The sequence below is a fragment of the Erpetoichthys calabaricus genome, chromosome 5, assembly GCF_900747795.2.
Source record: "Erpetoichthys calabaricus chromosome 5, fErpCal1.3, whole genome shotgun sequence".
Classification (NCBI taxonomy): Eukaryota; Metazoa; Chordata; class Cladistia; order Polypteriformes; family Polypteridae; genus Erpetoichthys; species Erpetoichthys calabaricus.
Genome location: NC_041398.2, coordinates 115573699 through 115597828, shown reverse-complemented (window position 1 = coordinate 115597828; position 24130 = coordinate 115573699). Strand labels below are relative to the sequence as shown.

At 34.4% G+C, this 24130-nt stretch overlaps 1 protein-coding gene across 2 annotated transcripts in view; it reads left to right on the top strand.

Moving 5' to 3' along the window:
- Window positions 1–24130, top strand: part of LOC114651910 (NACHT and WD repeat domain-containing protein 2) — a 140940-nt gene that overhangs the window by 103687 nt on the left and 13123 nt on the right. For both annotated transcript variants that reach the window (XM_028801991.2, XM_051928197.1), the window contains 2 exons: window positions 2799–2943; window positions 10856–11445. In XM_028801991.2, coding sequence (XP_028657824.2) covers window positions 2799–2943; window positions 10856–11445 — 735 coding nt within the window. The remainder of the gene's footprint in view (window positions 1–2798; window positions 2944–10855; window positions 11446–24130) is intronic.

Below are 24130 nucleotides of genomic sequence, written 5' to 3'. Positions count from 1 at the left end.
CAGTGCACTTTATATTCTTTATATTATTATAAGCAAGATAACCCACTTATGTAAAATAATAACTATTTATGAGCCTAATTGTTATTGCAAAAACATCTACTGTATACACACTGAACATTATAACAGATAGAGAGGCATCCCAACTGGGATGGAGGCTGATTATTTGCCTGGCCAGAGAAGAATGTGAATGGACAGGCTTTCCAACCTGGTTGGTTGCTGGTACCTTTCCTAGTCAGGAGGCCATAAAGGAAGGACAAAGGGAGACTGTTTCCCAGGGTTAAGTGATCCCCCTGTACACAGGATGGTGGTAGCCCTTAAGTGGAGTTCCCATGTGTACTTCCGCAGGGCTTATTGTGAGCTGTAGTCCTGATGGATGGCCCAGTTGGTGTACTTGGGTGCTGTCAGGGTGAACTGCAATGGAATGCTACCCCTGCTTTGAGGGGCTTCCTTCTCACCTAGAAGTTCTTCCAACAGGAAGTACTCCTGGGTTCAAAATAAAAGAAGATGCCTTGATTGCCTCTTGGAGTCAGGGTCGAGAGGAGGAGGATGATGCTCACAGAGGAGGAGTGGAAGGAGACAGAACAGTCATTTATGATTTATATTATTATTATTAAAGTGGGCTTGGTTAAATTGTGTTACGCCAGACTGAATATAAGACGTGTTAAGGTACTTGGGGAGAAAAAAGAACTTGTTGTAACTGGCTTTATGGGTTCAGTGATCCCCCCTAGCATCCACAAAACTTTAAAACACCATCAGACTCTGAAGAACTTCAAGGAAGGAAGAATTGTGGGATACTTTATGTTCCTGGTCTGGGAGGGTGGATTTTGACTTGTAGAATGAAAGCTGAAATGGATGGAGCAGAGCAGGGTTTGAGTAGTTGACAGTCAGAAGACTGGAGATAGCAATCAGTGGTTTGGAGTAATCTTTTATAGTTTCAAGATTAAACAGAATGTAAGTCAATCATCAGAAAAGCAGAACCTTCCTTTATTGTTTTTAAGGTGTTCTCTGTAACCCAGATAACATGGCTTTTGATAGGGCACTGCTTGTTATGTGAATAGATACAAATAAAATACTGAAGCTGTTCAGCAGCTGGAAGCCCTATATGGCTTTATTACACTAGCTGCTACAATATTAAACTATGCAAAGAAAATGATGCTTTATTTCTAGGAAACAGAGTAAAACATAAATGTTTTTTCCCATAGGTTGCCCATGGGTACAAAGTAAATTTAAAAAGACATGAAAAATATTTAAAATGAATAAAATGTAACCACAGATGAATGGTGGATAAAATATTATTTAATGCTGTAAATTGAAGATCAAATAATCTATACATATTCCAAACCCACTTATCCTGATTTATGTTGCGGGGAAGTTGGAGCCTTTTCTAGCAAGCATAATGTGCAAGAATGGAATAATCCCTTTAAAGGCACCAGTTCATCACAGGATAAGAACACTAGTAAATAAACAAACACTAGGGAAAATTTATTAAAACAAATTCACCTAACCTACATGTGTTTGGACTCTGGGTGGAAACCAGAGCACTTAGAGAAGCTCATGTGGAGAGAACATGCAAACTCCACGCTGGGAGCATCAAGGATGTAAACCCTGGTGTCCTTGTTGCAAGACAGCAGAACTTCCATTGTGCCACGCATACTCGAATAATATGGAAATATAGCCATATAGGCAAAAGCAAACATATTTGACACCCTTTATTATTTGAAAATAAATATTAAATCAAATATATTTCCAAAAAAAGACAATCATGGTTAATATATTTCTAGTACCTAATATTGCTTTGTCTTGTCAATATGTCTTAAATTTATGAGTTTTTTTTTCATTAATTATAAACATTATTCCTATAGTTTATAGTCTTTGATATATTTTGCCTTGGTGTATGGACCAATGATCTCTGCTGCCTTAATATAAAAGATACAAGATCATTAATCAGGTCAACAAATATCTATGAATTTTGGAGCTGTCTTACAATTTTTTACTTGAAGGTAATGAGGGAAACAAGCAAAGGCAACAGTAATGTTTTAATGCAAGACTAAGTGCATGATTATGAAAATGCAGACTCTTTGCCAGTTACCTGCTAAATCAGTATATTACACTTTCACCAAATATATTTCTGCAACATGATGCAATATAGAACTGCACAGAAGCCAACAATTTTGTATTACACTTTATCGAAAGCAAAAATGTTGTATGTTGTATTAATTCAGTGATGAGTTCTCTTTTTGCACTCTTTTGTTTTCCTTTAAACTTGCTTGATTTTCTTGATTATCAGCTGTAAAGTAATTGGAAGGTAATGGTCCTCATTTACAAAATAATCATAAATTATTTGCAACACATATTTCCAAATGTACAGTATCAATCTGAAGTTGATTTTCACTATCATCACTGTCTATTCTTTACAGTTTCTTCAGTAATTTGGTGTAATCTCATAGCCCAAACATGTATATTAGATTAAATATTGATTCGAAGTATGGATGTGTACATAAATACTTGTATATGCTGCCTTCCAGAGCTGATTCTTCTAACTGTGCCTAATGTTTCTGGGAAATGCCCTGACTCCCTGTTATCCCTTTATTGCTATAATCAGATAAACAGAATAACTGAATATATTTTAAATTAAGCAACCATATTATTCATAATAATATGCAGATTACAATGCTGCTTATTTGCAGACAAATGCAGGCCTTTTCTACAGTTTAACAGTATCATTTCTGTAATAAGGAGCCGAGAAATGTAATAAATATAAAATTCACAAAAATTACATGCAATCTAATTTTTTACAGATGGACACTAAAATGAAGGAAGAGAACAACAAGAAATGGCAGAGCATTGCAGAAGAACTGAAGAGAATTTTCAAAATATCAGTTTCTTTACTTCAAGAAAAGGGGACCATGAAGAAAAGCCAAGCTAAAAGATACCTCTGTTCCGGTTAGTACACATTCCACAATATATATACTGTATATATTATTTAGGAAAGGTTACTGTTACTTCAATATTAAGTATCAATATTAGATTGCATTTCTGCAATGGAGTTTGTAGTTTTCTAAAGAAGACATTTTTCTCCCTATGCATGTTAACACTCACTGCCAGTACAATGACACCATCATATCATTTTGTTTTAGGACTGTAATAATATGATTTTAGTCATTGGAGAGAATTGACCTTTATATATAGTAAAATACATTATTATATATTTCAAAACATTATTATTATTCAGAGAATTTCCTGAAATGTGACTGATGAGGATTTGTAAATGTAGTAAGTCATATTTCCTATTTCTTAATGAACAGCTGAAGAGTCAGCTCAGGACAGCACTAATCTTTGAAGAGAAACCAGACTCCTCTTTATCTTCCCTAATGATGACACAAATCCATAAAATGCTGTACTTTAGAGTTCATATAAATATTTTAAACAAAATTAATCTTCCCTGCCTGTCCTTAAAATAAACTGAAAAAAAAAACATATTTTAAAAATTGTAGCTTAATGACAGATTGGTTTGTGTGGACAGTTAATAAAACTATTGTAATATTCCTATTTTAATGACCGTAATTACAACAATTAACTTTATATCTGAGAGCTTAATTGTACAGTATGTGCAAAAACAAATTAGGTAGTAAATTGCAGAAATATATCGTAGGAACTAAGTCATACTGAATTGTTTTTGGATAACTGTTTAAAAAATTGCAATCAAATAAAACTATTCAAAAATGTCACTATTCTAGGACAGCCGTTAACGTGATGCAGCAATTAGCACTGAGCTCAGCTTGGTTGGGATATGCATGTTAGGTAAACTGGTTACACTAAACTGGCCTGCTATGAATGAATGTGGGGTTATGTATAAGTTGTGCCCTTCAGTGGACTGACATTCCAACTAGGATATTTGGTATCACATGAAAGAGTGGGTTCAGAAAATTGATAAACAGGTCATGGTGATTTCAAGTAAAAGAAAATATGATGTAGTGACTTGATATAGATTTTAAAGAATGACCTGGATAACAAATATACCACCCATAAACAAACAACTCTTCAAAAAATCTAACTAGAAAGCTTAAGGAAGATTAATAATCTTAATGGGCTGAGTTAAGAGTTTAACAAAAAGTCAAAGGTCATAGTTCAGGACAAGATCAACAGATTGGAAATCAATGAAAAAAACAGGTATTTTTAATCTTCATTATAACTGGAATTTGATGGTTCTGTTTATAACAGTAAATGAGGGAAGGTGAACTGGATATAATATAAATAGTGGAAATGATTTTCAAATGCTACAGAGAATAATCTGTATATAGGCTGGTGATTAATAAGAAAATACCTTTTTATGCATAGTTCTAGAATTTCTGTCCTACAATAAAATCAATATGAAAAACATAATAAGTACTAGAAAGCCAATATGAAATTTGAGAAAAGTCACGCAACCGAAAGTGGTACTTTAACTGAATACTTTTGTGAATTTTCAAGTAAACTATGGTTATAATTACAGATAGATGATTCAAATTTTGTATAGATATTTATAATGATAAAAAGCAAATAGATTTGAAATTTCAGAAAAATTACTCAACCAGAAATAGTATTTTATTTAAATAATCATCTGAATTTTTTCATGCATAGGCGGTTTTGAATAGAGTTATTTAATTGAAATTTTGTATAGATATTTACAATGACAACAAAAAAATAGATATGAAATTTGAGAAAAATTTTGCAGCCGGAAGTGGTACTTTAATTATACACCTGCCTGAATTTTTTCATATAAACTATGGTTCTGAATTTTGCTTTAAGTTAAAAGAAGATAATTAATTATTTTCAATTATCGTAACTGCCCTGTCTTTGGCAGTTTTGTGATTTTTAGCTCAAATGCACCCTTCTCTCAGAATCGTATAGCATGCATTATTTCAAACTACCGTAGTATTAAAAGTTTATATATTAAGTTTTCCTTGGCAAGTTTATGAGCATTAATTATTATAATGTGAAAATTTTAATTAATTTTAGCACAAAACCATACCCAACAGATATACAAAACTAATCAGTTGCATACTCAGAACTTAAAACTGTTAACAAGAGTACCTTTTATGCCATTGTGACAGTTTTATTTTTATTGCCAGATGTGACGGTTCCCAGACATACATCTGAACAATGATCTGAATTACTAAAATCCATCCATCCATCTAACCTCTTCCGCTTATCCGAGGTCGGGTCACGAGGGCAGCAGCTTGAGCAGAGATACCCAGACTTCCCTCTCCCCGGCCACTTCTTCTAGCTCTTCCGGGAGAATCCTGAGGCGTTCCCTGGCCAGCCGGGAGACATATTCCCTCCAGCGTGTCCTGGGTCTTCCCCGGGGCCTCCTCCCGGTTGGACGTGCCCAGAACACCTCACCAGGGAGGCGTCCAGGAGGCATCCTGGTCAGATGCCCGAGCCACCTCATCTGACTCCTCTCGATGCGGAGGAGCAGCGGCTCTACTCTGAGCCCCTCTCGGATGACTGAGCTTCTCACCCTATTTTTAAGGGAGAGCCCAGACACCCTGCGAAGGAAACTCATTTCAGCCACTTGTATTCTCGATCGCGTTCTTTCGGTCACTACCCATAGCTCATGACCATAGGTGAGGGTAGGAACATAGATCGACTGGTAAATTGAGAGCTTTGCCTTGTGGCTCAGCTCCTTTTTCACCACGACAGACTGATGCAGAGTCCGCATCACTGCGGACGCCGCACCGATCCACCTGTCGATCTCACGCTCCATTCTTCCCTAACTCGTGAACAAGACCCCGAGATATTTGAGCTCCTCCACTTGAGGCAGGATCTCGCTCCCAACCCTGAGAGGGCACTCCACCCTTTTCCGGCTGAGGACCATGGTCTCGGATTTGGAGGTGCTGATTCCCATCCCAGCCGCTTCATACTCAGCTGCGAACCGATCCAGAGAGAGCTGAAGATCACGGCCTGATGAAGCAAACAGGACAACATCATCTGCAAAAAGCAGTGACCCAATCCTGAGTCCACCAAACAGGACCCCCTCAACACCCTGGCTGCGCCTAGAAATTCTGTCCATAAAAGTTATGAACAGAATCGGTGACAAAGGGCAGCCCTGGCGGAGTCCAACTCTCACTGGAAACGGGTTCAACTTACTGTCGGTAATGCGGACCAAGCTCTGACACCATACTAAAATCCTAATTCTTCAATTTCTTTTGCTTATTTAAGTCACCGAATTTATAAAAATGCCTGATTTGACTGGTATACGCCCTAATTTATAGCCACGGAAATAACCGTGTCATTAAGATAACAAAAGGTTGTGCATTGATGTTTTACATTACATTTACTCTGTTCTGTCTCATTTGTAACATGGAAATATGAATGTCTACACGATATTAAAAACTGTATTCCATATAACACATTTTCTTTCAATAACTATTATTAATTTAATTTTAATTTATACATCATCAGTTTAACAATAACGTTTAAACTTTAAACATACCATGTAAATATAAAGATGTAATGGGAACAATAAGCTGCTACATCTCCGTTGTGTTCCTGGTAATACATTTCATTTTATGATATTTTTTTATTTCCTCCATCATTGTCATAATTAAATGTAGCTAAATGCAGTTTTACATATAGTATTATATAATATTTGTTGCAATAAATTGCTAACACTTTTTCTGTATTTTTAGGTGACTATAACTCTTTTTACTTTGCACATAACGTAGGTAATGCATATGTAATCATGAAAAAATTCCACCACCAAATTTTTGACGTCCCTAAGTGCGAAAATATAATTTTAATATAAAGTTTGATTATAAATAGAGATAAATGATTGTGCATCCATATTATCAATTAGTTATGATGAGAAACAAAGAGATATGATATTTGAGAAATATTGGGCAACTGGAAGTGGTTCTGATGACTTTTTCCTCTATCTTTGTATAAGAGAAAATTAAGGGGAGCACACTCCCGATTTTTCACTTCAGCTAATAATGTTGGATATTGCACCAAAATTTATTATCATTAAATATTTCAATGTTGCATTTATTCTTTGTTTTCAAAATCATTAGACAGCATGTGTCTTACAATTTTTCACAATTTTCTTTAAGATTTATGCAGCTTTTCTAAAAGGACAGTTTTCAGATTCATTTATATTCTTTATAATTATTATGTTATTAAAATCAAAGTATATTTTAAACCAAAAGCTGATGAGCTAATGTAGTCAAAAATAACACTTAGGGCTATGCGAAAAAACAATAAAGATAATTATCGCAAAATAACTTTTCCTTGATAGAAATATGACATGGTCGATAGAAACTCGATAGAACTCATTCCATGCATGTTTTGACAGACAATACAAAAAGCCACTGATAATGAGAATAGTACCATGCGAACCAATCATGTGGCTGAAATAGAATTACAGTCACATCAGGTTAGGTTGACACACACAGCACTGAGTGAAGCAGCAGCTGGCAGTAGCACATGTGCTGGGTTACAACAGCCGTGCACTGTGGAGTTAATTTTTGCTTGCAAAAAGCGCTCAACATGTCACTCACACTTACAACATGCATTTTCCTTGCACATGGACTTTTGGCCGTGATTTAACTCCATAGTGCACACCAGTACATAAGTAGTGGGAGCGAGATAAAAGAGAAAATGACAGCGGAAAATGTTAACGAAAACTCACCATTACAGAAGACACCCCATCGGACATCACTGAAAAGAATGGTCTGAGGAATTTGGTATTTTTGTGATATTTTGGCTATTTAAAGAAGCAAAGTAGCATTTACTGCAAATTGTGTTGAAAGCATGTTCCCACAAAGACAAGTAATACTACTAACCTTATTTACCGACTCAAACAGTGCCAACCTTTAGATTCACGTACAGTGCAACACTTTACAGTCCCAGACCCAAGCAAGTGTTACACTAATTGGGATTTCTTGTGCCTTTCCTTTTTTTTTGCCTTGGATTAGAGGTCTTCGAGGGACTGACTTTTTAAACCCGCGCCTACCTGCTCCCTCAGTACGCCACCTCATGCCCACCTGCTCTCATGTACACTTGGCCTCATTTTTACTTGCTCCTGCCTGCAGAAACAAATTGTTTCCATTAAGGAAAAAAAATCATTATGGCTAATAAGCCTGTTTAACATAATCTTTTAAAAGGAAGGTGGGTGAGTTTCCCGCCTTTGGCCCAGTTGTCCTTTTCACTTCTTTTGTGACAATTCTGTTTCATCAGTATTTAATACAGATCTTCCGATGGGACTTAGTAATTTCTGAGCACAAGTTTGCACATGTAAGCAGCTTATCTTATTTAAAGCTTTGTAAGTCGGCAACCAATTACTATTCTATATTGAAATAAACTACAATCTATGTTAATAATTGCTATTCATTCCACAAAAACGTGGAACGGACACTGAAGGGAAGAGCTTTCTACGTACAATCACACATATAAGTTTAAACTTAAAACACGTAATTTTCTAGTCAGCATATTACTGGTAGCTTAACAAACATTCCCCATTTTCTCACTGTACTTTTTGCTTATCAATGCAAGTGCAATGTTACCAAGCAAAGCACTACGAACATGCAGGCATTTCCTCGTCTGCACACAAGCTCTGTGAGGAAAGACCAGTGAACTTCACTGTACCCTTTGATTTAGTGCAGTTGCATTAAATCCCAATTATTGCAAATTTCTTCCTTTGCTGCTCCTTTGCATTCCTCTTAAATAAATGATATAGAGACAGGAGCTTTGGGCTGAGAAATGTTGCTACTTTGTAGAGCATGTGGATAAGAGATGGTGCTGGACAGTTTGTTGACGAGTTATTTCAGTAATATGTGATTCTAAATAAGTTGTCAAATCTTTGTGTACTAAGACACCCATCTATAACATCACAGCACATACATACCTCAAACTCAGAACACATAATTGAAACTAAGAAGAACATGACCATTAACTACTGTACATTTTCTTGTTTACTGTGTAATTACTATTTTATATCCATCCATCCATTTTCCAACCCACTGAATCCGAACACAGGGTCACTGGGGTCTGCTGGAGCCAATCCCAGCCAACACAGGGCACAAGGCAGGGAACCAATCCTGGGCAGGGTGCCAACCCACCGCAGTACTATTTTATATTTTTACCTTTTATAACATTATTTTTTTCAACTTAATAGAAACATGTTCTGTAACCAAAACTTGGTTAATCTTTACAACCTATTACACAGGTCATTTGCCTCCTAATCTCAACCAAAGGTATAATTTTGTTTTATCTAAAAGTAACCAGCTTATAGCTAATGTATGCTGTAAATACTGTAGTAGGTGATATTTTAATTCATACACTGTTTCTTTAAAATGCATGTTTTTGAAACCTATCACATAAATTGTGAGGGGAGCAGACTTGACAATTATATGCACTGCTATTGCAAGCATATGAATAAAAAGATTATGTTAAGAAAAATTTACATTTTGAATGAAGAGTATGTATTGTACTGCACTATATTTTTTAAACCTCTAAAACAGCTGTGAGCAACAGATTCAGTTTTGAGAGAAGAAAGTATTTGTGACTTTATAGTCACATGTCATTGCCTTTTCCAGGCAATGTTGTTACATGTATCAATAGTCACTACTGTATTATTTTTCTGTATTGAAAACACAAACCAAAAACTCCTTTTAAATCAGGTCAATGAGTTAACACTGAAAAGGAGGAGACGGAGGAGTAGTCAGATAATTTAAAGTGAAAGGTTTTCTGCTTTTAAATTTTCATTTAATAAGGCAGATGGGCCATATGTTTTGGTTTGTGCTAAATTGTCACCATTTTGTATGGCAGAGTTTGAATCTCTCTCCCTCATCTTTCCCATTCCAATTGAACCAAATCCCCTCATTGATCTTTTTGGAGTTCTACCAAATAATTATCCAGAGAGCAGCTGAATTATATGGCCTTTCTTACGTTGCTACCACGCTGTCTTATCCTTACACATTGAATACAGTCTACACCTGCATTGCATTCCCACAGGGTCAGGGATATTGTATATTTTGTTAAACTGGAAAAAATTAGGTATACCCTTAACGGATCATCAGCCAGTTTTGTTCCTTTATGGGTCAGTGTCATATTTGGACACAATCAGATAGATTACAGTTATCATCTTTATCTTCACTGATAGACAATCATTGATATAAAGTGTGCATACAAATGACATGAAGTGTATTCATAAAGTATTATTCATAAGTATTCATAAAGTAAGGAGCATTACCTTTTTCACTTTCTAATTTCACTTCAGAAGTTTTAATTTGCAATGTGCATTAAGTGAGAGATCTCAAGCCTGACTCATTTGCTATGAAACATAAATATACAGTATAATAAAGCAAATATTTGTTTTCATTATAACCAAATCCAAAGAAAGTAAGACCTCCTCAAGGACGATGTTTTTATGAAACATATTTTTTTTTTGTATCGTCCATCTTGGGTTGGCTTTTAGGCTTCATACATTCTTTACAAATGATAGTGTGTAAGCCTTAGTCTTTTTAGTGTTTTTGTTCCAGTTCTCATTTCCTTATGTTTTTCAAAACATTGATTTGCTTTTGTCATGTCATACTGCTCTAAGTCATAAGAGACCAAATTAGTTATATATTGAACACTTTTTATAAGAGATAATAAAAATTTCATAAATTACAAAATAAGTTTGTGTACACATCTGGGAACCACTTTGGGATTTAAAATTGTAGAAAAATTCCTGGCACTAGAAAGCATATTGATAATCCTTGTTTTCTCTTCATAAAGGTACAACAAGGGTGACAAAATGTATATACAAGCATTTTAATAAACTGTTTTGAGGATAATGCATGACAGTAATAGTTTTAAATGTATCTTTTCACAGCAATTGAAGATGAGCTTGACTTTGCTTTGGGAAAACAAACAGCTGCCTTTCTGAAAAAGTGTGTGTGCTACATTAGGAAAATAGCCAATTTTGACAGGCATGCAAAGCTTCCAGAGATGGGTCGGTATATGGACACTATAGTGGAGAATGAGAAAGTGATCCGAAACCAAGAAGCCCATGAGAAACTCATTAAACTCAGGGATGAATTTATTCCAACCATCGTTGCATCTTCCAACCTTCGCGTTTATACTTCTGTGACACATTGTGATATGAAGCTTGGATATTCCCAGGAGGTAGAAACTCATTATGTTGAAGGGCTTTGTAAACAGTTTTATGAAGACATGGTTGACATTATACAAGCCACAGTCCAGCAGAACTTTGATACGGAAACAGATCCTCTTTATGATGAAGTACTTCAGCATTTATCATTGTGCAAAACCTATGCTTCTTTCTATGAGTACCGATGTGAAGCATTAAATATTATACATAGGTATATTTTGCCTAGCAAGGCAGCACGCATAAATCCCTTAATTGTCTATGGAGGACCATGCGCAGGGAAAACCTTGCTTCTTGCAGAAGTGGCAAAGCAGGTAATTTTTCTTAAATGTTTATGAAATTTGTAGTCTGTTAATTAAACATGTATTGGATTAGATAAACAAAATCATACAGAATTAAAGCATGTTTCATTTGAACAATAAACTACTTTTCAGTAATTTGTAAAATAAGAAGTGTAACAGATTTGGTCAAAATTCATGAATTTTGCCTCATCTGTATTCATTATAACAGTGCTTGTTTCGCTATGTTTTGAGATGTATTCTGTGTTAAAGACTGCCATACTTTTTATTATTGATCTATGTGTTAGCAGGGACCTAATAAGAAAATATGTAATACCCTCATCATAATTGAAAGCAATTAGTTTTTGACCTGAAGTGATTTTTTAAAAATTTTTTATAAATATGCAGATGTACTCTGTATCAGGAAAGCACATTCTAAGTGTCTCTCCAGGCAGAAATAACTGTTTTGCTAAAAGAAAATGATGGATAAAGAAGGCAGAACCAAAGCAAACAATCCTGCAGTACTAGATCTTTCTAAACATTTTGATTTCTTTGACTGTGTGGTGGGGAAGTTTCCTCATTTTCCAATCAGACAAAATATTGCTAAAACCTTCTTTTTCATCTCTCCTGCTTTTCTTGCTCTCCAAAAACCCTAGCCTGTCTCAATGACCACCTGTGAACTTTCATCTCACTTGTCTCCCAACTCTATGCTCAGATAAACCTTGTAAGGAAAGTATTATCAGGGGCTTCTTAATCAACTGCAGTGCCATTTCTGCAAACTTTTACCAGCCAGAGAAGCTCCTGCAGTTCATAACAGTATAAACATGTTCTTTGAGAAACCCCAAAATATTTTGTAAGGTATCCTCTGACTTCATTCAATTACTGATTTTTTGCCGTAGCTGCTAAAATACTGCATACCCACACACTTCAGACTGGGCTCTCACATTTACAGCATAACGTCATTTCATTGGCTAACAGATTTAATCTAGTCTGTCTACTTCATGACCTACACAAATGAATAAAATCCTTTTCCCCATCACTGTATTTTGTATCAGTTAATACTTATTTTACAAGTGGCAGATAAAACATTAAAACACTGTGTACACTAGCGATAGCCATTCAGTCACGCTTTATATAATAGTGGCATTTCATAAGGATCACTGTCACAAAGAGCTTTACAAAACACTTAAAATCAGTACAAGGTGAATGAATAAGTAAGTAAATTTTCTATGAATATACTAAGATACACTGCCAATAAAATCAAACTGATAGTAAATCAGGAAGGCATAAGGTACAAGTTGATAATTAAGTTCTATACTTTAAAGACTGTCAGTTTCACAAGAAACATACTGTGGTAGAAAAGCAATTGCATTGACTTTAAGCAAACTGTTCAACTTTTGAGGGAGTTAAATATTTGACAAAAAAGTGAACTAAAATAAGACATAGCCAAGATTGCTTTCAGAACTATTATCAAAGTAAATGTTGACATTAGCAATGGGATTACTTGAAATCTCCTGCTGTAAATCAATTTTAGAAGACTGATGATACTGATTAGTTACTGCACTGCCCTCTTTAATCAATTTATACATGCCATAAATAGCATTGTACTTCATTTATTTTTTAACATGTTAAGTAGCAGAGCCTGTTTCACTAAAGAGCCAGTAAAGAAAGTGATATTATAACAGCATTTCTCTAAAATTATTAATATGCACTTTGTTGTATTCACATGAATTTCTAGTCAGTGTTTTGGCTAACTAAAAAGATTACAATATGCAAGCTTTCGAGGCAACTCAGGCCCCTTCTTCAGGCAAGATGTTATATGCAAGCTTTCGAGGCAACTCAGGCCCCTTCTTCAGGCAAGATCTTGCCTGAAGAAGGGGCCTGAGTTGCCTCGAAAGCTTGCATATTGTAATCTTTTTAGTTAGCCAATAAAAGGTGTCATTTTGCTTGGCTTCTCTCTACATTCATAATGGCTAACACGGTACAACACCCTAGTCAGTGTTTTGAAAGAAACAATAGGTAGCTGTTAATTTACCGCTTAGTCAGCACAAATAGGAATTAAGCATTAGGTTAAATTATTTTGTGAAAATAAAAGCAATTGAACAAGTTGAGGCCATATTTGCCATCTGTCCTCATAGCACACAAATACAGTACATTATTATTAAAGGATTGTGGACTAAGCAATGTAAGGCAATATAACTATAACAACTAGGCAATATACCCCAAAAATTCAATTTTTTAGAGTAGAGGAATAAGGGATTAAATTATAGATGTAATGCTAGTGATTTGATAGCTATTGTTACTTACAAGTTCATGGAGGCCTAATTAAGAAATAGTTAACAATTATAATAAAAATAATTATGGTTACTATAGGTGGGAATTTCCAGGGATCCCATAATATGCTGTTGTCCCAATACTTGTGTAACCATATAATATTGTATTTTGTATGTTTTAAAATATTAAACATTACAAGTCAGTTCTACATATTGCATTCTATTATTCCCTTTGTATTTAAAGTTGAAATTTTATCAATATGCAAAAGTATGTCACTCTATTACTTTTAAGATACAGACTTAATTCAAAAAGGCTTAAAGCCTACAAATTTAAAATAGGCCCAGGGCCTAGATAAATCACAGAAGGAAGAAGGTAACCTCATAAACCCTGATTCAAAGAATAAAACTATTAATGATTTAACAATAAATAAAATAAATAACTCAGACAGATTTAGAACATATACAAAATAAAAGATTTCAAAAATCCCAGAAACAAAACAAAATTCTTAAGGAAAATACAAAAGATTAATTGAAATACTAATGCTATGTCCACACTACTACATTTTAATTAAAAATTTCATTTTTAAATTGTAGTGATCTCCACTCACCTTAGCATTTTCATAACATTTAGGAAAGCATTTTTGTCCATACTAAAATGACTGAAAGCGCATATGACATAATTGTTTGCCTACAATGGGCATGAATGCTGCATAGTCGTCTTTAATTGGGTATAAACTATGAGATTTTGACACATTTCTAAGCCCAATTTGCATTCACCACAGGCCTGAACTGCTGCTTTATCAGCCTTTGCTTCTTATGCTGTATGAAAGGGGTTGCAATGCCTGATTGCATCTTAAGATTATGTTGTTGCATGATCAGAAGAATTTCTGTCATGTCAGAAATTTCATTTGGCTGTCTTATAGTATGAGCAGTCTCAAGAGCCGATTTTCTGATGTTGTCTTCAAATTTCCCATAATTCATTGAGTAGTGAGTGTGCGTTGTACATATACAGCCTAAACAACTAAACACTCATGTCAATTGGACTGAACGTGCTTGGGCAGGTTGAGCTCATATACGACTGGTGACTCTGTCGTGAAGTGTGAGTATTTGCTTGTCCACGATTTCTAAAAATCACACAAAACGCAAAAGTTTATAAAAGGTATAGGAATGCACAATAAAGGAAGCTGAACAGCAAAGAGAGGAAAGCTAAGTAAAGAACTGAAGATTAAAAGGAATGTGAGAAAATGATTAAATTCAAAGTAACAATTGGTACAAAACAATGATATAATCTTGACAATTACTCCTGATAAGAATAACTTTTGACTTAATCCATGTCATTTAAGTAAGACTTGGTTACAATACATAACACATTCATTGGTACAACTTGTAAATTTAGCTCTGGGTAAGCACTTGTGAGGTAAGTCCTTATGTTTTTGGAGTTGGGTTGTCGGGCAATAGCAGAGTAGACAGCTTCATATTTAAAATATTGTTTCTATCTATGTAGCAGTATTATATCACTGTTTTCAGTATTTGCATTTTGCCTTTTTATTGAACTGTTTTAGTGTTGTTGTGCGTTCAAAGGGGATGAGTAAAAATAACAGATTCCCATTTATAAGTATGAATGGTTAACGTGTGCCTGTAGGTTCCTTAGACGGAAGGTGAATTTCCTGCAATGCCACCATCAGTCCTGACATTTTTAAAACAAAAAATCGCAGAGCAGAACGAAGGAATAGCTAAGGCTGGGTTAACACCGTAAATCCTGTTTTGTGGAGGGGAATGCCTTTTCTGGGTGGATATGCATGCATGTAGGCTAGAAACAGTATTAGGTTGTTATAGTTTTGCATTTATACACTAGTTTTTATTTCTGTATTATTTCTGATCTTAAATTTAGTTTAATTTCAGTTAGTTTTCATAGTGTACTTTTAATTTCAGGTTTTTTTTATTTTCATAAAATCATTTCCATTTTATTTTTATGTATATTAGTTTCAGTTTTAGATGTAATTATGTATTATAGTGCATAAGATAAGATATTATCAAGTTTAATTTTGTGTCACAATCAGACAAACTGTAGATTTAATTGGTTTAGGTATAATTTATTTTTAATATTAGTAATAGCTTAGAAGTACATCCCATAAAAATAATCAAAAATAAAACTAGACACCAAATATAAGCAACTGTTTTTGATAATTTGTGCTGAACAAATTAAATTTTTGTATGATAATTATCAATCCAAATTTAACTTGAATAAAGCAAAAACAAATGATTAAGTAGTCTATTCCTGCAAAAAGAGAGTGACACTTCTTTCATCACAAACATTAACACTTCTCTTATGAATCTCATACCAAATGGTATATGACAGAGACATATGCATTGCATTTGATATTCTATGAATTTTATTATTACAAAGGTTTATGACATGCCATCTGTTGGAATAACAAAGGCATTCTATAACTATATGCATGAAAAAATACATTCCAATAGATGGCGCGCTGCAAATAACACTGATGTCTATGTTGACTACTTAGAGTTCAACCTATCCTAGATGGGTAGCACAGCTAGTCTGTTCTTAAATCAATGCCGGCAATTTTCACTGTCTGACTTTGTGATTTGTTAATGGTCTGTTGTTGTCTGGTCTAGTAGAACAAAAACAAATATGTGGCTTCTGTCAACATTAACTTGCAGCTCATTTACATCTTTAACCAGTGCAGTTTCTGAATGATTTGTTCTAAAACCTGACTGAAACTTAACAAGAATGGAATGTTCTGAAAAATTGCTTTTTCTAGAGTTTTACTTATGAAAGGCAGGTTAGAAATATGTCAAAAGTTGTTAAAGACAGAGGAGACTAGATTATTTTTTCTTGAGCAGGGAGTTTAGCAACTGCAGTCTTTAGACAATCTGGAAAGCCCCCATATCTAACCTTGAGTTAACTATGTCAAATATAATATCAATAAGCACATAACAAACTTTGTGAAAACGCTAGATGGGACTGGGTCAAGGACACATGTGCAGGGCTTTAGTTAAATTCTTCTGCACAGTTCAGGTAGACTTACTGAATGAAATAATTTAATTTAATTAAAAACAGCATTCTAGGCTTCTACAAGATTAACTTCTGAGGGATTATATCAATTACAACTTTTGAATCTCCCAAACAACGTGTCAAAAAACAGTTATATTTGTCAAAACATTTCTCATGGACAAAGTGAGAGGTAGACTGTTGTCAACAAAATATACACAACCTAAGAAATAAACAGAAAATCTTCACTTGTAATTTTCTGTCCATAATGTAAAGGTTTTCTTGACCAGCACATTTTTTTCAGGCTTTTGAAGTACACCTTGATAAATAAGAAGCGCAAAGAAAGCCAGCAGTTTGTCAACAACTGACATCAGAACACATGTGCACTTGTAATTTGGTTTCACATGCCATCACTTATAAACAGACTGAAATTCTGTAGCAGACTCTTTGTGTCTGTCTTATGCTTTGGATATTCTGTAAACGGTAAAATCAACACCTTTTTTGTGTCACTAACACTAGAATTTTCACTGGAAGTAGAATTTATAATACTCTCACTGTCTCTCAATTTCTGAAGAGTTCTCACTATTATCACACAATAAATTAGTTATTGCTTCATATGTTTTACGTTTCTGAATGGTTATATTCAGCTTACCCTGTTTATGCAAATGCTGTGCTAACAGCTGCTGTCAGTCATTAGCTGCTGTTTATGAGAGACTTGTAACCTTAGAATTGATGGCGTATGTGTGGCTAGCAGATATCTCACGAATAACGTAAAGGGCTCAAACAAGTCTCAATCAGTGAGTCTAATGGTCAGAATATTTCTTCAAAAGCAAACAACAAATATATATTTATATATTTTGATTCATTTTGGGTTCCCTGCAGCCCAAGTTATTCTTTACTGAAAGTATTTTTTGTAATTTATTATTTTATTTCAGTTACTTTAATAGTTTAGTATAGCTTTAGTTTTGCATTTTAGTTTTGTTAAGTGTTTTTTGCTAATAGTTTTAGTCTTCATTTTAGTTATGGTAATAACTTTGGTCCATCCTGTACCAGAATTGAGAGCTGCTTTATGATGTTCCACTCATCCAGAATAAGAACAGGTGCTGAATGGGTAAGGAACACCAACTGTGCTGATGTAACTTGTCTTCTTTCCTATTAAATTTGGAAGAGTGTACAGAACTCTTCTTTTTTAATCATAATTGTTACATTTTGTCTGTTTCAGAACAAACATTAACATTATTTTCTATATACCTCTATTATTGCTGCTTATATTCATTGTTTAGGGTTATTTTTGTGTATATTTTTGTTGTAAAAATAAAGGGAGGGAGGTGTATACAAGACACTGTTTCTTATGTGGTCTTTCTGATTTGTTCATAGAAACAAGTTTGAAGGAATGGCACCACCTCAATTTATTCTGAAGTCCCCACCTTACTGTATGTTATACTATATTTGTTTAGTGTGCTGTGCTTTGTTTTATTTTGCAAATAATGTGCTAATACTTATTTTAACATCAGTTATTCCTTTTGGCTTATTATATTAACCTGTTGTGACGTCAAAGATTTGAACAGTTTAGGCTTGAGAAAAATTGCTGAAGACAATTAAATTTTTTTGTTATGATTTTTTCTTCAAGTGCTCTAGGGGATTTATTGTGTACATCACCATTCCTATAATGGAAGGCAAGGGATGGTTGCATATATGCTGAATATAAGAATGGTTGTCATTTGTTGTTTCTTAGCTTACTGACTTTCAACACTGTCTCATGTTTTAACTTTCCTGCTATAAACAAATTTCCTTCTGGTATAGTTAAAGTCTACATAACTTCACCTCCCCTAAACTAAAACTAATATAACTTTAAATTCCTGGTTCTACATAAATGTAAATTGCCATAAGGTACAGGTAGAGTATTAAGTTGCCATTTTGTAAATAAATGCTTGAATTTTCAAACAGCAATGTATTAAGTACTACTCACTTCTTAAATATTGATAAAAAGTCCCCCTATTAATTAACCATGGAAAAAAGTCCTCTGATGCTTTCTGAATAAGATGCCAGGAAGCTCTTGTGAACACTGCAGGTAAATGTAACCAGCGTGTTCCACTGAGGATTCTTGCTTCTCTACTTTACATTTATTACATCAGTTTGTGAATGCTAGGAGTTTAGAAAGACAGTGCCAGCTTGTTACGTGTAGGAGTACTTGATTTTAGTAGCAATGCATGTAAATTCTACGTTTCATATTACACTTTCCTCTGTCGTGTTTTGAGAACTAAATTAAGCCAACCGTGGACCGAGCATTTTGTATAGAAATCTCTACAGCAGTGCTAATGAGGGCACAGAGTATTGTAGTGAACTTTCTTATACATGTAATAATAACTTCAATGCTTTTAATTACAACAGCTAGAGCACTACAAAAATTTGTATTGCTGAAATGATTCCTATAGAAATACTTGATCCAAAAATGCAAAAAAATCCTTTTACTTTTCCTTGGTGTACAGATGATAGATTACAATGAAAAATGTTACAGTATTAATATTGTATCAATTTTTCCTATCTCTGATATACAGATCAAGTCTCATGTAATGTAGTTGAAAGCAGTACCTTGGAGAAATTTTGACTGTATCTATTTTGGGATTATTAAATGAAGAGAAATATTTGAGCTCAATGAAAAGAGTGGCCCATTCTCATCAAAATGTTCTTTTGTATTGTCTACATAAGTACTGTAACATTCAAAGTCCATGCTTGGTATCATACTTTTGAGGCATGGCTTTACTATGTGTGCATATCTGGAATTTACATTTTCATTTTTATTGAAGTTAATTGTTGTGAAATTAAAGCTTTGAACCATGTAAAATTCATTTTTAGGATTATTTTCTGTTCCCTTGTCCGATATGGACATGTTCTTAAATTTTTTGTTAGTTTTATTTATTTTGCAACATCGTTTTCTTTATTATGTGCACTGACATTCTGGGTGTTTTATATGGCAGCAGCTATATTTTGGCAGCAACAGTGCTTCACTGCCATCACTTGACTACCAGAAGCTGTCATCACCTGGGCAGTTTTTAGGGAGGCAGTGTACTAGTTCTGGTGTCCAAGACTTTGGATTGGATTTTGTTTCTTTCATGTTTCGAGCTAGTGTTTCTTTTCAGCTTCTTGTGCTTCATCTTTTTTGATGTTTATTTGTCCTTCCAATTTTCAACTTGGCAAAACGGTGATCATTGGTATCTAGGAGTAATTAACCAAAGATTATGCCAGTACTTAGTATTCAGTGTCATATTTTTAAGCCATTTTTGCTTTCCAATCTAATAGTAGATCTATTGCAGAGTGATATTTAATGTATCTTTTATTTATTCTGTCCTTCCCCTTTTTTCATGAACTTGTACAATTTCTGAGTTTTTTCGGAGGTCCAGCTTGATAGTATCTTTTCTTTAAAATATGGAGCCATACCGGAATAGGTGTAGTTAATCAGAAGTCACGTGATCTTCATTTATTGCACCCAGATAATGTAACTAGCAACACAAATTCAGGCTGAGAGAGAGAGAGAGGTTTTCTGCTGGACAAGATAAGCACTGTCACAGCTTTGTGGCCAGATCTGCCGCTGGTTGACGGATATCTCCTTTGTGGTGGTTGTAGAGATGACAGCTTGTAATTCCAACGACCTGTGTTCACATCCTTTTCCAGAGACAGATTGTCTCAATATAGTTGTTCTATAATTTCTAAAAGTAGTTTGACTGGAATGGATATTATTTAGTTTTATTGAAAAGCTTTTACTTTCAGTTGAAAGCATAAAATTCAATATGTTCAAAAAGTGTTTAAATGTATTTCACCTTCAGAAGGTACATTACTTCAACAAATTTAAAAGAAATATTTGCTACAGGCATCATATCCAGAAAGATATATTTGTATTATGCATGCTGTAAATTCCTTCCCTTCTAATGTTTATTTATAAAGGGGATATTACAATTCCTTTCTGTTTTCTTTTTTATTTGTTTTGGAGCTCAGTAGCAAACATAATGTCTTATTTACAGTGAGTAGTTTATAGTATAAAGGGGGCCATTTTGCAAATATGGAATGTACTGCAGACATGCTTATGCTGAATTTAATGTACAGTATTTGAAAACATTACATAAAATGAGGTAGTTGGCATGCTGGTTTAGTGATTAACTCTGCTGCTTCACAGCTCAGGAATCCTGGATACTAATCCCAGCCCATTCGTTGCTTGTGTGTAGTTTTCAAAATCCATGTTTGAGTATTTTTTTTTCTGAATGTTTTGTTGTTTTAAGGTTGAATTGACGCTTTATGAGTGATTATAGGGGTGTGTGTGAGACTGCGTCTTGCAATGGCACCCTGTCCAGGCTTAGTGATTTCCTTGCACCCAATGTGTTTTGCGATAGGCTTCAGCTCTCTATGACCCTGTATTTAAAAATGAAAGGTTAGGAAGTTGAGTGTAAACTAACTTACAAATAATGTTATGGGCAATTATAATTGTACTCATTTTGAGGTTTACAGTATATGAACGATTATCTTGAATCATCACTGTTTATCTCAGGTTTATTTTAATAATACATGTTGAACACAAATAGAGTTACTGTAGTACTGTGTATATTTTTGGAGCATCTTTAGAGCTGCAGAAGTAAAATTAGTGATGAAGTTATGTTTCATTTTTTTAGTTTAGTTTACTAGTATTAAGTTTACAAGTATAGATGTACTCTTTTTCATTTTTGTCATATACCAAGTTTATGTAAAAGAAGTAACCTACTTTTTCCATTTCACCCAGTTGACTAAAAGTGTTAACAAAATGTACATAGAGTGTAACATGATAATAAAATGTAAAGCATCACTTGGGATTGTCCCAAGTTGCAAATAATAGCCTACAGTAGAAAGGTGGGGAAAGTTCACACGTTATACTAGTTACATGACATTAATGTTACATTAGTCACCTTTCATTGCTCAGAGGCTCAACAGTATTTACATTTCAATAGTGATACTGCAGCCCTTATTTTCCATTACTGTAATATGAAAATTTTTAAATGATCATTTTAAACATTCTAGGTATTGTTTTAAAATGGAAAAAGAAAGGTTTACACAGTATACATACACACTCTTTTTCACTGTGTTAAATTTGTGTTCATAAACAGTACAGGAATGACAGATCTAAAGGCAAAGTAAACTAAGCTTACTCAGGAACTATCAATTTTATGACATAAGTGAGCAAAAAGCTTAGTAACTTGAGCAATTCAAACAAGAGTCATCATAACTCAATAATCATTAGTCCTCACTTGAAATAAAAACAGACATAAATAACCAGAGCTGCTGCTTCTTCTTCTTCTTTCGGCTGCTCCCGTTAGGGGTTGCCACAGCGGATCATCTTCTTCCATATCTTTCTGTCCTCTGCATCTTGTTCTGTTACACCCATCACCTGCATGTCCTCTCTCACCACATCCATAAACCTACTTTTATGCCTTCCTCTTTTTCTCTTGCCTGGTATCTCTATCCTTAGCATCCTTCTCTCAATATACTCAGCATTTCTCCTCTGCACATGTCCAAACCAACGCAATCTCGCCTCTCTGACTTTGTCTCCCAACCATCTAACTTGAGGTGACCCTCTAATGTACTCATTTCTAATCCTATCCATCCTCATCACACCCAGTGCAAATCTTAGCATCTTTAACTGTGCTACCTCCAGCTCTGTCTCCTGCTTTCTGGTCAGTGCCACCATCTCCAACCCATATAACACAGCTGGTCTCACATAAATAACCACAGAATCAAAAGGAATAGATGAGAGTGAAAGAAAAATGTGTCTTTACAGAGTAAAAAAATTGCATGAAAACTGACAATGAGCAAACTAAATTCCCTCATTTGTAGCCAAATAAAACAATGTGGAAAGTTTTACGTGAAGTGTCTCTTATTAGTATACTTCAACGTATTATTTAAGAATACTTCCTGTGAACCTAAATATACATTTTTCATTCTGGTGTTCTTACTTAGACCATTATAGTAATGTCACAGTATTAATAATATTAGTAAACTAATAAAAGTGACTTTATGCAAGGTATTGTTGATTTTTTTTTTTCAAACTGTAATAGAGTGCATCTGTTATTTAAACATCAGTTTAATAGAAATAAGGTGTCATTCTTGCCAATAGCTGGTGATCAACATTTCATAGTCACACTAAGGAATAGCATTCACCAGTATAATTGTCACATTTTAGTATACGAAAAAGAAGCCAAGATGTTTTTTCTTGAGGACTCAGCTTGAATCTGTTTAGAATTAAGATAAACATACATACATACATACATACATGTTGTCATGAGTACATCTAAGGAACTTCCCGATATATTTTCTTATATATATTTCTTCTGTATTAGCATTCTTTTGATTTTTATTTTTATCATTGTTTTGGTGACACCAATGGATCACCATTTTGTTCTCAATTTCATTTACTGTTCATATGGGGGCAACAACATCAATTGCTGGCCTTGCAACATGTCAGGGTCGTGACATGTGACATCACTACTACTCTACTTCTTTGCCCCAAAGAAAGCCCATCGTTAATTTAAATGATTGTTTAGAACTTTCCATAAATGAGTGATTTAGACTATTTTTATTTCTTTTGAGTGGCAAATGTTCATTCAAGCTAAGCATTATTATAGTCAGTAAGCAAGTGGCATCTAAACCAGCAGTTTTTCACTAAATGCCAAGATCAAACAAAACTCTAAAGAGTAAAGCGGTCTTCATTTAAATTTCTTAGATGCCTTAATTTTATTTGCTCAAGAACTGAATTTGCCTGTTTACAATGTTACTGTATATCTCTCTTGTGTAAGATGGCCACCATGACATCGTGAGCAGTGAACACCTCAAGAGCAGATGATGTTAGGAGCATCAGATGCCCAATTGTAAAACATACAGAAACAGGCAGATAAACCTAATTTTAGACTTAATACTGTATACAGAGTAACATAACATCTGAGAAGTGCATAATCCAAGTAAAGAATGAATAAAAATAGACTTGGCTAATGCTTTTAATCATTGGAAGTTGTAAGATCAGAAAACATTATAAGTGTTTACAGATATTTTTGGAGTTGAAAGACAGGCAGGGCAAGTGACTTTCTCAAGGCCACACAGTAGGGTACAGGCAGGAATTGAACCACATAACTTGTGGCTTCAAATCCGCTGCCTTAGGCATTACCCCAGACTACCCATTTATATTTAATTTCATGATTCTCATTAGATTTTTAATATAGAAAAATACAAAAGTAATGAGTGCCAGTGAATGCAATCAACGTTTCTTTAGAACCCATGAAGTAGATACTCAGAGAGTCTTAGAACTGGGTATAAGAGGCCTTTCTACAGACAAATAATATGGTGTGAAATAATAAAAAATAGTGTTAAGAAATCAGATTAGAATGGAACATAATTAAAACAGTAATTATGAAGCAATGAG